This window comes from Entelurus aequoreus, linkage group LG04 (genome assembly GCF_033978785.1).
Source record: "Entelurus aequoreus isolate RoL-2023_Sb linkage group LG04, RoL_Eaeq_v1.1, whole genome shotgun sequence".
Lineage (NCBI taxonomy): Eukaryota > Metazoa > Chordata > Actinopteri > Syngnathiformes > Syngnathidae > Entelurus > Entelurus aequoreus.
Genome location: NC_084734.1, coordinates 30,920,126 through 30,935,500, shown reverse-complemented (window position 1 = coordinate 30,935,500; position 15,375 = coordinate 30,920,126). Strand labels below are relative to the sequence as shown.

The 15,375-nt window shown below is 35.1% G+C and overlaps 1 protein-coding gene across 4 annotated transcripts in view; it reads right to left on the bottom strand.

Moving 5' to 3' along the window:
• The window catches only part of utrn (utrophin), a 393,845-nt gene that overhangs the window by 255,880 nt on the left and 122,590 nt on the right, over positions 1–15,375 (bottom strand). For all 4 annotated transcript variants that reach the window (XM_062044584.1, XM_062044587.1, XM_062044585.1 and 1 more), the window contains 12 exons: positions 12,960–13,115; positions 10,778–10,948; positions 10,524–10,709; positions 10,289–10,423; positions 8,419–8,568; positions 6,806–6,967; positions 6,601–6,732; positions 4,707–4,880; positions 4,470–4,625; positions 4,204–4,374; positions 3,785–3,964; positions 3,566–3,694 (listed from right to left, as the gene is read on the bottom strand). In XM_062044584.1, coding sequence (XP_061900568.1) covers positions 3,566–3,694; positions 3,785–3,964; positions 4,204–4,374; positions 4,470–4,625; positions 4,707–4,880; positions 6,601–6,732; positions 6,806–6,967; positions 8,419–8,568; positions 10,289–10,423; positions 10,524–10,709; positions 10,778–10,948; positions 12,960–13,115 — 1,902 coding nt within the window. The remainder of the gene's footprint in view (positions 1–3,565; positions 3,695–3,784; positions 3,965–4,203; positions 4,375–4,469; positions 4,626–4,706; positions 4,881–6,600; positions 6,733–6,805; positions 6,968–8,418; positions 8,569–10,288; positions 10,424–10,523; positions 10,710–10,777; positions 10,949–12,959; positions 13,116–15,375) is intronic.

The window sequence follows — 15,375 nt, the reverse complement described above, 5'->3', positions numbered from 1 at the left end:
AATGCAATAAAAGAGGCCCTCTCTTTTTATTTAATGGTCATGTTACAAGAGTTTCAAAACAAGAGCATAAATGTAAATCTGCATCCACTATCATCAGCAGTAGGAACATTTGGGATCGCAAATTACAACCTGATCAATTGATTTAAGGTTAATTGTTAAAAAAGACTTAACATAAAGTAATTATATTACTACCAGAGGTGTGACATTACGGTCATCTCACGAGACGATACACGATTTTGGCTTCACGGGACGAGACCAGATTTGAACATTACATTTAAGCAGGAGAGCTGTGTAAGGTGGTAGAGTGGGGCCAATTCCAAGGGTCCCTGATTGGCAGGTGTTGGAAGGAGGGCTCATGTGGGCCAGAATGCCTGACAGAACCCCTGTTTTTAAGAAAACTATATGACAAGTTATATATGACTGGACAGGAAAACATGTTTTGATTTGCCTGGGTCACAAACAAGGCGGGTGCACTTTGAAGTATTTTATACCTTTGCATGCATGAGCATGCTGTTGAATTTGTTTCTACAGATGAAAACTCAAATGAAAAATTATAAAAGTTAAAATAATGTAATCATAATTAAATATGTCTGTTTTTAAGAAGCTTTGTGGGGTATTCTGCATTAGCTTTTAAGTGTATCAATAATTCAGCTGTATTGTCTTATCTTGGGGGTGCTACTGTGGCATCTTGCTGCTGTAGAAGCAAACCAGTGTGACTGGAGTGCTTATGTGTGATGTGTCTTGGCGTCCATGATTGACAATATAGCCTGCTTCTAATTGGACATACAGAGGGCGCGTTGCTGGCTCTGTTTGCTAGCGCTTGGTAGCTTTACTTGTGTGCGCAAAGCACTTACTGTGCGGTTCCAATCCCTTTCTCACGGCCAGACGCATATGTTTCTGTTCTACACTATTAAAAATGTACTTAAAAAAAAAAGATCCAAACACGTTTACATATTTTTTTTCAATAAAACAGTAATTTTTCGTCTTCACATCAAAACTCAAAACCCACTTACTCCAGACTGCTTATTCACTTTAATTTTAGCTATCTATTGTTTCTTGTTTCTTATCTAATGGTTTTATTGTTGCCCATTTTTCGTACGTGTCCTTGAGTGACTAGAAAGGCGTCTTATAAAACAATTGATAATCATAATTATTATTAAAACAATAAAAACAGAATAAAGGATCATCTTACTTGGATATCTTTAAACATGACTTATGCATTGTTAATAATCAGTTTGTTAGCCATTTTAAGATACATGGCTATGAGTCCTTCAAGGTAAACATGAAAACTGATGCCTGCTTGCCAAATAGTGAGCCCAGGTCTAAAGCAGCTAAATCAGAGGTGTCCAAACTACGGCCAGCGGCCCAAAAGCAGCCTGCCAACGTCTTCAATTTGGCCCACGTAATGTCACAAGATTAATATGGAATATGTGCAGAAAGACTGCATTCATTTTTGTCGCTCTCAAGTGGCCAGTGTGGGTAATTTAGATCAATTACCTTTTATTATGCTCTGAGTAGAACTGTGCGCAGCATTTACCTATATTACCCAATGCAGACAAACTTCCTTAGTCATGGTGAAAAAAAATAATCCAACCAATACAAAATGTCGACGCACAAGGTCACACATAACACAACCTGCTCACTGAACTTTGTGGATATTATAAACTGTCCATGCACCATAAAACGTTTTAATTTCACCCATTTAAAATCATTACAAAGCATGATAAGAAAAATGCAAAACATTCTCCACACTTATCCATGTTTGGCGCATTTTAGCTGCTTGATATTTCTGATTGATTACAAAACTTTAAGGAGGTCGTCACGGAAGAAAGGAAGTAGGAGTCGAACTTTCACATACTCTTAATATACAACTATATTCATTATTAATTATATTTGTATTATATAATATTATATAATATTATATATATATATATATATATATATATATATATATATATATATATATATATATATATATATATATATATATATATAAATATATATATATATATATATATATATATATATATATATACGTATAGGCTATTTTATATATATATATACTGTGTATATATATATATACACATATATATGTATAGGCTATATATATATATATACATATATATGTATAGGCTATACATATATATATATATATATATATATATATATATATATATATATATATATATATATATATATATATATATATATATATATATAAATAAATATAAATACAAAAATATATATATATTAGGGATGTCCGATAATATCGGCCTGCCGATATATTATCGGCCGATAAATGCGTTAAAATGTAATATCGTAAATTATCGGTATCGGTTTTTTTATTATCTGTATCGTTTTTTTTTGTTTTTTTATATTTTTTTATTAAATCAACATAAAAAACACAAGATACACTTACAATTAGTGCACCAACCCAAAAAACCTCCCTCCTCCCATTTCTTTCTGTTATCAATATTCTGGTTCCTACATTATATATCAATATATATCAATACAGTCTGCAAGGAATACAGTCTGTAAGCACACATGATTGTGCGTGCTGCTGGTCCACTAATAGTACTAACCTTTAACAGTTAATTTTACTCATTTTCATTAATTACTAGTTTCTATGTAACTGTTTTTATATTGTTTTACTTTCTTTTTTATTCAAGAAAATGTTTTTAATTTAGTTATCTTATTTTATTATTTTTTTTAAAAAGTACCTTATCTTCACCATACATGGTTGTCCAAATTAGGCATAATAATGTGTTAATTCCACGACTGCATGTATCGGTTGATATCGGTATCGGTTGATATCGGTATCGGTAATTAAAGAGTTGGACAATATCGGAATATCGGATATCGGCAAAAAGCCATTATCGGACATCCCTAATATATATATATATATATATATATATATATATATATGTGTATGTATATATAATAGCCTATGTATATATATATATATATATATATATATATATATATATATATATATATATATATATACATAGGCTATTATATATACATACACATATATATATATATATATATATATATATATATATATATATATATATATATATATATATATATATATATATATATATATATATATAATATATATAAATACACACACATATATATAAATATATATATATATATACATATATATAAATATATGTATATATAAATATATACACATATATATATATAGATATATATATGAATATATGTATATATACACAGTATATATACACAGTATATATATATATATATATATATATATATATATATATATATATATATATATATATATATATATATATATATATATATATATATATATATATATATATATATATATATGTACACACACACATACACACACACACACACACACACACACACACACACAGTTACTACATGCAGTCTGCTTTGGGCCCTCGACCAATTTTTTTTAGCTTGATGGGGCCCACAAGTCAAAGAGTGGATACCCCTGCTGTAAATAGTATGAGTGTTGGATGACCTGTATTTATCTATACTTTAAATAGATATGATAGATTACCTTGACCACTTTTTCCCGCTCTGGTGGCTCAACTCGCTCTGCCTCATCCAAGTGGATCTGAGTCTGGTAGAGCCAAGTGCTGATATGAGCCAGGTTCTCGTCAAATATTTCAACCTCGTTCTGGTGACTCTGTGCCCAAAAGAAAAGAAAAAACAATTCAGCATTCCAACCTATCCACCTCTACAATAGTCAGTGCTCATATTTATTGCCTGCACCCACCAGCACAGCACTGAGCCAGTCTTCGATCAATGTGTGCACTTGGCCCAATGACTCATTGAGGCCAGAGACTTTTTCCTCCAGCTGCACCTCGCTGCCCTCCACTAGAGTCTGCAGGCCAGCACTGGTCTCCATCAGGCTGGACAGATCCTGCTGACGACGCTCCGACTCCTTTAAAAGGCCCTGGTGGCACCAGAGCATGACATACTTTACTACCTCAACTATATGTACATTGAAGAACTGCAGACAGAGTTAATTTAGTTAAATAACCTCATTAATAGAAAGACATCTCTGTTTGATCTAGAAGGAAGGGCGAGTAATTGTCAGCAATATTGTAATATCTTATTGTGCACTCTGCTGGCCAACAGCAGAAATACATGTAAACAAGATGTGAGTGGAAAGCAATGCACGAGAGAACTCACATTAGCCCAGCCGACCTCTGCATCAATATCTGCTGGCATGTCTCCACTGCTGTTCTTCTGTTGGAGCTGAGCCTCGCTAGTAGTCAGCCACTCCTGTAGGGCGGCGCTCTCTTTGCAGAACTTCTGAGACAACGACATGGTTTTCTCCAGGTCCTGCTTGCCCTCTGTAACCTAAAGAAGAAATGCTGTGTCATTACATGGCCTCACGCTTGACCGCTTTTAGCATTGTTGTAGAACATGCCGTAGAACAGTGGACATTTAGTTACCTGAGCCCCCAGGTCATTGTAAAGTAGTTTGAGAGCTGTCAGCTGTTCGTCCATGGCCTTGGGGTTCTCCGTCTGCTGTTTCTGCACGATCTGACGACCTGTTTTTATTACCGTCTCCACCTCTAGCTTCACCTCACTTAGCAACTTGTAGAGTTTCTGCAAATTAAAGAAGAAATGTAAAAAAAATCAGTCTCTATCAACTCACTTCTCTATGAATTAATATTATTTCAGTCTCACCATGCAGCCATTCAGGTGGGCCTGGATTGTCTGCGGCTCTAAATTCCTGACATCCAGAATGCTCAGCTCCGCCTTTGCGCCATCTAGAATCCTCTTACAGTCCAGCATGCGCTGCTCAAAGTTAGCAGGCTTCTGGAAAAGCTGGTACTTGGTGGAAATCTCCCTCAGTTTTCTCTGCAGCCGAGGACACAAACAACAATTAAAAACAATAAACATATGTAAGAACACTTTCACAACAATGCCACTTTCATATACACTGTAAATGCAACCAAAGTTTCTATTCAATCAACACAATTTTCTTATATTTACTGGGTGCATGGTCTATAAAAAGCAAATCTCTTACTAGCATTGGCTTTATCTGCTGTGGCTGTAGGCAACCTCCTGGTGTGTTTTTTTACACTACAATATGGCAGTAGCTGCCTTTTGAAGTGACATGAGTGGTAACAATAAAGCAGCAGCTTTATTTACCTCTGCATGTGGTTTAAAATATTGGTTTCCTTATTCATGTTAATGCTTACAAAGCAATTAGCTCCTTACCGCTGATGCAACATTGGTTCTGTTGTGCAATATACTTGTTAATAAATAATGAAGTGGTCAAAAAGGTTATTTTCCACTTTCTCATGCGCTACAAATCATTGTTAAAGTTAAAACATTTAAAAATAATAAAACAAATAAAATAGAATTTAAAAAATGTAATAAACTTTATTAATATAATATAATATACTAAATGAGGCAATTCCTGAAGGAATTGCGTGTGAATGCTCCACTGCCGAAGTTGACCGGAATTCCTGGAATTTTTTAGAATTGTTGAAGTAGAGCACACAATTCCTGAACAGGCTGAATATTTTGAAGTTGGAACAGTTTGAATCAGATGAAAAATGTGGGAATTGTGGAACTTTGAAGGATGTCCCATTGATTTAAATGGGAATTTCCAAAAAATTTGTAAATTTCGGGAAAAGCGGGAATTTTTTTTTACATGGGGAAAAACTTGAATGGTCTGAATGAGTTGAAATAGTTGGTGTTGAAATTTTTCAAATCGGTCGAGAAATGTTGAAGTAGTAACATGTTGAATTATGAAATGGTATTACGGAATTCCTGGAATTTCGAAAAAAACGGGAATTTTTCCAGCTCAAAAAACAATTTTGTTTTTTGTCCTAATTAAGAGGAATGTTTTGACGGTTGAACGGTTGAAGTGGGCTGAAAAATGTGGGAGGAGTAGTCGCCAGAAAAAGGATGGAAATAGGGCTATGGAAAAACAGGAATTCTGGAAAATCTTGGAATCTTTTTGAACTTGGAAAAATTATAGTTTGAATTTCCCGAATGGTGGAATGTGTTGAAGGTGGACTGAAAAATTTGGAAATAATGGAAGTTTGAAAAATGGACAATTAATTTTGAATGGGGAAAAATGTCCCGGAAAACCTGTAATTCTGGGAAAACTGTGAATTTTTGGAATTTGTTAAGGGAAAGATTCCCATATAGGCTGAACAGTTTGAAGTTGGAACGGTTTGAATCGGATGAAAAACGTGGAAGGTAGAGCGTGGCAAAATCTGGAGAAGAAGAAGAAGTTGTTGAATAATAAATTGATGAATTTTGGTGTAGAAAACCATATGTGTGAATGCTCCAAAGCATTCACACATATATAGTTTTCACATTTTGGAAATAAAGTTTTTCTTTGAATTAAGGTCTTCTCTTTTGTGCCGTTTAGGCTATAATTACAGCTTTTATGCATTTACAAAGTGATTATTAATATAATAATGAATCTACTTCTAAACAACTTACGAACCCTTCATAAGGCTACGCTTATTATAGAGGGGTGCATCTGTGAAAAAGTTGTGAAAAGAGGAGCGATCACATTCTCCAGTTCCTAGTAGTCTCCAGAGGGGGTCAGTGTTACCTGAAGCTGCTCCAGCATGGTGCCTCCTTTGGCAGCCTTGCCATCAGCTGCTGGCGGAGGCAAGTTGGCAACGTTCCCCCGCCGCATCTCCTCCACCGTGACTTCGTGGGTGGCGATTTCCGCCCCTATAGTCTGAAGCACGGTAAATTGAACACACGTCTCGTCTGTAGCGGCACGGGGCATGACAGTTGTGTTTCAGCATCACCTGTGCCTCCTGTGGAAGTTGGAAGGCGTCGAGGCGGTCAGTCAGGTAGGAGGTAAGTGTGTGGTCCAGCTGACAGAGAGACTCTTGGAGGGCTTGAAGAGCTTGGTCGTTCTCCTTTAACGTCTGCTGCTGCTGCTCCAGGCCCATCTGCTTCTTCACAGCCTGCAGATGGAGAATTCACAGCCAAATTGTGACTCCATGCAAGTACCGTATTTTCCGGACTATAAGCCGCACTTAAAATCCTTTTTTTCCCTCAAAACTCGACAGTGCGCCTTATTACCCGGTGCGCCTAATGTACAGAATAATTCTGGTTTTGCTTAACCCACCTCGAAGCAATTTTATTTGGTACATGGTGTAATGATAAGTGTGACCAGTAGATGGCAGTCAAACATGAGAGATATGTGTAGACTGCACTATGATGGCAATATGACTCAAGTAAACAACACCCACATTTTATATGTTCCATTGAAAATATAGAACATAACACACGGTGCTCAAAAATCTATTAAAAATGTTTTAGTACGACTTTGGTAAGCTATGAAGCCGCACCGCTTGATGGATTGTCGGCGCATTAAACATATGAATATTATTATGGTGTGTGTATAAGGTAAGACATTATCTGGCGTTTTGTTTCGCAATATTATGAAAAAGCAACTTGTTTTACCTTCTGGTACCTGCTGATCTGTATTTGGGATCTGCATAAATCCTGAAAAATTGCGCGAGTCCGCCTTTGTAGTCCATGCCGACACCGGAGTCGATAAACTTCTTCTTTTTCTCTATCTTCTTCTTACGGGACATTCATCCTCCGCTGTTGCCATTTCTAATATAAAGTAGTGTAAATTTCTTACTTATATCTGTCAGTAAACTCGCCATGAAAGCGCTAAAACATACATGTAGTGAGTTTACATAATTCACCCAAGGAACTTTAGTTATTAGAGAGTTCCGGTTGGACGGTTTTTCACGGGACACATTTCCGACCTTGTTGTTGTTTCCAGGATGAGGAGATGCTGCTCCGTTATTGATTTAAGTAAAGTCTGAATGTCATTAAAACAGTTAGTTCCATCTTTTGACACCTTTTCGACTCCCGTCCTTGCACGCGACAACAAAGATGACGGGGAAAAGACGCTGCCGAAGGTGAGCCACGTAAATAAGACCACCCACAAAACGGTGTATCCTAAAGCGACTGTCAGAAAGTGGCTTGAAGATGATCTGTAAAACATAATCTATGCAACATTTTGACCAAAGAACCACCATTACATGTTATCTAGACCACAATTCAATTTAGAAAAAAAATATTATAATATGACTCCTTTAATGCGCCCTATAATCCAGTATGCCTTATGTAAGAAAAAGGATAGAAATTAGACCATTAATCGGCAGTGCGCCTCATAATCCGGTGCGCCCTATGGTCTGGAAAATACGGTAATAGAAACAACTTCAAATTAAATAATTGCAATTAATAGGAATAATCCTGCCGACTGGACAATTCTGTTGCAAACAATAAGAAATAGCTGTCAGTAAAATATACTCTTAAATGATTCTAATGCTCAAAATGGAGCATTAGAATCTTTGTAAGGTCTGAAATATTGGTATCTTTACTCCAAAGTCCTCACCTGTTTGTTGAGTTGATCGTAGCGGGAATTGAAGGCCTCGAGTTTTTCGCTAATGAGCTCGTCGAGGATACCGCCGTCTATCAGCGTCTGACCCAGCTCTCTGATTTGTGTCCTGTTCTCCCCCGGGTGGCGGAGCGCGCTCTCCAGAGACTGGCAAGTGATTGGACAAGCAGTCAGTAAGGGAGACTTACACTATAACAAAACAATATAACCCTGAATACAAATGGATGTGTGAGAGAGAAACACGATAACGCAGGAAGAGATTGGAGAGAAGTGAGCTGGATGAGTGAAGGCATCATCATTTATGTGAGGTCATTCACTAGGCTTTTCCATGCCGGAGGTCATGGACAGAAAGAAAGTGATACCCAGAATGGACAGAGGGGGCTGAGAGCAAGAAGCAGTGAGGAAGAAAAAGAAGAGGCAAATAGAGTCTTAAAGGGTCTTTGCAATCTTTTATAACAATGCAGCATTCCAAAAGCAGCAGGAGTGTGATTTTAAATGGCTCTGACAGTGATGCTGTAGGCAGGGTACAGATATAGCAACCAGCTAGACAAGCCGTCTGGAAGCAATATAAGTAGACCATGAGGACAAAAGTACTTGGGGTAGTCCTGAATTTTCATTGACCAATTGTGTGCTATCAACTTGAAACTGTGTATCTTCTATTTGCTCTTCATGTAAGTGGAAAGACTAAAGAGTATGTCTTAATAGCTCCGTCCATATAGTGTGCTATGAGAGGTTAAATACCGTACTGTCTATGTTGGACCAAGCAAAGGTAAGAATATATCCAACTGTATTTGAAAATCAGAGGCCACACTTTTAAGTTAACATTTTAGTTAACCATTACTATTTTCTTACCCATGTACTCTATTTTCTATAATTCTTCTATTTTGAAAATTCCAATGAAATTGGCATAGCTTTATTTAAGTTATAATAATATTATGGATACATTTATGATCTATCATTGATTTTTCAATAGTAAATTATGTATAATTATATTTACCATTAGTGTTGTTATATAATATCACAGTTATATAATATAGTTATTATATAAATTACTTATTATTATTAATATTTTTAACAACACTGGTTTCTATTATTACTAATTATAATATATAATTTATTATTTAATATTAAATAATAGATCATTAATTTATCAATAATAATACAACTTATTTTATTTAATTGAAGCTATGCTAATATAATTATTAATAATACTAAGCGCAAATAATATTGTTAATAATAATAATAATTAAATAATTTACTATTTAATAACCAATAATAGATCATTTATTTATTCATAATAATATAACTTATTTATTTAATTATAGCTAATTTAACCGGAATTTTAAATAGTTAATTATTCATTATTATTAGTACTACTTAATCATATTGTTAATAATAATAAATACATAGTTTACTATTTAGTAATCAATAATTGATCATTAATATCTTCATAATGACAGGATCATTTTCAATTTAATTGAAGCTATACTAAGCTAAGGTTAATTTTAAATAGTAAATTATTATTATTCATTGTATGCAACAATCATATTGCTAATAATTTTATGAGGTCCTTTACCATTTAAATTAAATAAGTCATTAATCTATAATGTATTATTTTACTTTTTAATCATCATTATTATTATAATCATTATTATCATTACTATTATCATCACCACCATTATTATTATTATAATATCAGTAGTAGTAGGATTATTATTAGTAGTAGTAGTAGTCATATTATTAACAGTGTTAGTAGTAGTAGTATTAGCAGTTTTAGTGGTAGTAGTAGTAGTAATGGTATTAGAATATTTATTATTAGTATTAGTAGTAGTAAAAAATATATATTGTGTACAAAGTATGTTTGTACCTCCAGAGCTTCATTAACAGCCTCTGTGCTTTCTGGTAGATTCTCAATAGCTTTGACCTTCTCCTCTAAAGTGTTGAGCCAACTCTGTTCCATGTCCAAGTACTGGAGAAGCTCCATCCAACAGGACCAAATCTCCTGAAAAACACACACAACACATTTAAAGACTACTGAAGCAAAGAACAGCGGCTAAAGTACTGTAACTCATATGTTGACCTATACAACACACAGTTATTACCTCCAGGGTGTGACATTTGCTCTTAAAGCGGTCACAAAGCTTGTGGTAGTTAGCCAAAACGCCCTCAAGTTGTGCCGTCAGCCCGCTGCCTCCATCGGATGGTGGCGTTTTGGACACCAACATATTGATGCTGTCCTTCAGTATCTTTACTTTCACTTCTTTCTGTAGCACATCCTCTTGACCCCTCTGAAAGGGAACCAGACCAGGATTAGATGTCTTTATTGAGGTTAAAAAGGTGCTAACAATATCTCCACCTTCATTTCTTCCAGCGCTGACTCAAGCTCCTCTGGGCTCTTGTACTCAAAGTCTCTCATCAGAAACTCCTCGTCCACTTGAGCCATCCATTCCTGCATCTCTGCCAAGTCTTTCTTTAGGTTCACCTGCTTCTCTTGACTCTCTGACAAACGCTTCTGGAGGCTCAGCAGCTGGGCACAGGAGTTATTCCTTCATAAACAACAGCCTAACCATGCAACTAGCTATTGATGTCTAAATCCTACTTTGCAAACATATATTAATGGTTACTTCTACAACCCAAGGAAAAAAATGATGCAATCACCAGACTTGCAGGATGTTCATTCAGTTGTTCAATTTTGTAGAAAAAAAAAGCATAAAATAGACATGACACAAAACTATACACATTTTAAATGGCAGCTTTCTGGTTTTATGAAACAGTAAAATAGATCAAGAATATACACTGACATGAAAAATTAAGCACTCGATTCCGAGGTAAAAAAATCAAAAAAATATGGGATCACCCTGTAAATGTTTATTTCCAAAGCTACCACCTATATTAGATTACATCTGTTCATTAGTCAGCAGTTAAATAGGAGTGTTTCCACTTTGGAGAGCTGTTGCACCAGGTGAATTGTCATAAATCATTAATCCAACACGAGAGATGCAAATTGAAACCCAAGAGATAATTATAAAAAAATTTCAAGAAGGTAAATCATCACACAATGTTGCAAAAGATGTTGATTGTCACACTATGTGACAAAATCTGGACCGAGTACAAACAACATGGGAAAGTTGTAAAAGGCAAGAATACTGGTAGACCAAGGAACATATCAAAGCATCCAGACAGAAACTTAAAGCAATATGTCTTGGAAACAGCCAGTTAGCTCCACTGTGGCACTAACTGGCTTTAAAACACGTTTCACTTATTTTGTCACTCTGCTTGATCTTAAACTGAAACTGTCACCAACACAAATTATTTTCTTAAATCGATGTTAGTGTTTCTTAAAGACAGAAATCAGCTTGTTGAAATGACTGTAGTTTTGTGTCATGTCTGTTATTTGCTTTTTTTCTACAAAATCAAACAACTGAATGAACATCCTCCAAGACTAGTGATTCCCTAATTTTTGCCAGGGGTTGTAGTCTAATAGTTAAAGTCAGACCCCTGGAAAGTAATCATTATATTTCCATTACAGTGGTACATCAACTCACAACCACGACCAAAAAACACTCATATCTTAAATCAGTCAAGTCCATTAAAATTAATTGAAATCAATTTAATCCGTGTTTGGCCCTCACGCAACGCCACAATTTCAACATGTAAAACGCCTTTAAAAAGAAAACCAAACATTTAAATTGGAAATGCTGTTTAAAAAACATAAGAATAGCATACACTGCAAACAGCTACAGCAGTTTTATGAGATTATTTGATATTGTTCAGCATTTACTTTACAGAGAAGACTTTGGCAACTCCTAAGGGCTGCTTTTCTGTTGTGTAACAATAGGAACTAGGAAATCACTGTTTATGTTCTACACGGATCTTCTTGAGTGACGAACCTGAGACCAAGCGATATACATGTGTACCAAATGTAATGCTAAACCGTCCACTTTGTTTGATCCTAAATGAAAACACGGCAAACACAGCATCTGCAGCTTCTTAATATTTTAATGGATAAATGTTTTTGGCTGCATGCCGTGGAGGATGGATGCGGCTTGTGTGATGCAGACTGACGCTGCAGTCGGGCTGATTCGCCAGGTAGGCTGCTAACAGGTAGTACATATTTTTAATGGTTTGGTCGTTCGTTTTGTCTCTTTTTCACAAACTTTCTCAGTTCTGATGATTGAAGGGCAGGATTGTGTCGATCTCTGGGCGTCAAATGTCTAATCAAAACTTCTGTTTCTTGTGTAAACAGAGCAGGACCTCAACGTTTAACAATATATTTACTCTTTATTGCTCAAACACTGTTGCAACTATTTATTCAACCGGCGATGGAAATCTTAGTAACTCCAATTAAGGTCACAATTTAAAGGATAAGCATTACCAGTGAGTTAAGGTACACATAAATTGAGGTACTGCTGTATTTCAAATTCCATAAAATAACAGCGTCCTGGAATGAAGTGTGTGTTCCAAGCATCCATGTTATTTCTGATGTGCTATTAAGAAACGTGATGATGCCAATTGAAGCGCATGATAAAAATATTTACCTGTTTCAAAAGCACGTCAAATCGACTTCGCAAATCTGCCACCATATCCTGCCCCCACTTGGCTAATCCTGGTACTGCAGCCGCCTGCACAGCGCTTACGTTCTCGTCCATTTGCTTCAACGAACTCTCCATTAACTCCCTCTCATTCACATGCTCCTGCATTGAAAGAGAAAAGAAAATGCCCTCAGAAAGGAATCAAGTCAGAGAATGCACTACAAGTGGTTTTACGATGGTATGTTTCACATTAAGGCGTTTTGTCACATTTCATGGTTATTTTTGCACTCCCTATACATTTTTACCTACTGTACAAAAAGAAAAAGAGAACTTGTAAGTTACGTGCGCACAGCAGAAGAATACATAGTCGCTACACCAGGGGTCACCAACGCGGTGCCCGCGGGCACCAGGTCGCCCGTGAGGACCAGATGAGTCGCCCGCGGGCCTGTTCTAAAAAAAAAATTTAAAAATTTTTTTTTTTTTTTTTTTTTTAATTAAATCTACAGAGAAAAAACACAAGATACACTTTCAATCAGTGCATCAACCCAAACAACCTCCCCCATGCACACTCATCCACAGCCACTCACACAAAAGGGGTTATTTCTTTCTGCTACCAATATTCTGGTTCCCACAACATAGACAACACATCTGCAAGGGACACAGTCCCTGAAGCACACATGATTGTATAGTCCACTAAAATTTTCATTAATTACTATTTTTTATGTAATTATTTTTATATTGTTTTACTTTCTTTTTTATCCAAGAAAATGTTTTTTATTTATTTATCTTATTTTATTTTATTTTTTAAAAAAGGGCCTTATCTTCAACAGACCAGGTTGTCAATGAAATTAGATTTGTTTAAAGGGTTTTTTAAACCAGGCCAAGTCCAGATAATGTCCAAGTCGGACTCAGCAACACACACCTTCATTCATGTACACAGAAAAAAATTAGGGAACACAACAGATTGCATATCATTTATAAACAAAATTACATTTTCAAAATAAGCATTTATGTACAGTCCAGATTATGTCCAGGTCACTAAAATTAGGAAACACAACAACAGATATCATATAATCTATAAACATAATTATACTTTCAAAATAAGCCTTTGAGGACTTGTCATCTTTTTTTTAATGTTTTTTGGCATCATCATCGTTTTCAACCATGTAACTTTCTAAAGTTAGAAAATACTGAATAAATGTTTTAAAGAAAGTAATACTAAGTGAATATCTGTTTTTGGCCTTAAAAATAAACATTTTACCGAGTACTATAATTAAATTGACTAAATCATGATTGTCAATGAACTCTCCTAAAATAACAGAAACCACATTAAGCTTCATAAACAAACCAATCCTTAAACACATTTTTTCAACTTCCACCCAAAACAAAGACACAATATGACAATACCAAAACAAATGCAGGGTGGATTCAGGCTCCTGACAACAAAATCGGCAATCATCTGACTCTGTCATATTCCATAATTTTAACATTTTCCCTGTGGGTAAAAAGTTATAAATAATTTTAATTTGAAAATAACGATTTTGCACATCGATAGTGGTTTTATAGATTAGTTTGAATATGGCATCCCATGGCAACGGGCAGTCAAAAAAGTCCTCCCATTTTACATTTGTGTTGTACGAGGCAGCCTTCAAAGATTTCTTTATTAAATAAAAATTATATATTTTTCTATTTATTTTAGTTCCTTTTTGCCAACTAGAATTTCTTATTAGAGGTTTACAAACTAATAATTTAGTAGTTCCATAATTAATTATTTGTTTCCATCTTTTTACAATTACTCCAGTTAGTTGATAAAATGAAAAGCTTGAGCAAGCATCACCATACATAGCTCTAAATTCATCATACTTCATAATTTTACCATTCTCATTGATAATATCATTGACAAAAATGATTCCTCTTTCAAACATATTTTTCCAAAAGAAAGGCTTTCCATCTATTACAATATTAGAGTTCATCCATATTAACTGCTGCAAAATATCGTCTCTTTTTTCTGGCACATAAAATTGAAAACACCACTATGAGTGGATTGTTTCCTTTATGTTTCCCAGCAGACTCTCTGGGAGGGGATCACTTGTAAAAAAGGATACAATTTCTTTTGATATAGTACATGTTTTTTGTCCAACAGGACATTTGTGTACCATTCAATGTTTAAATACATCTTTGGAACAATTGATGCTTTTAAAGACAGACACATAGCTTCAAGGTTGAGAAGTTTCAGGCCCCCATATTCATACTCTTTGTACAAAACCTTTCTTTTAATCTTTTCTGGTTTGCCGTTCCAGACAAAATCGAAGACCCTCCGCTCATAAATCTTAAAGTTTTGTGATGGAGCTGGTAATGACAAAAACAAATAAATAAATTGAGGAATAATTAACGAGTTGGCAATAGACATTTTACCATACAA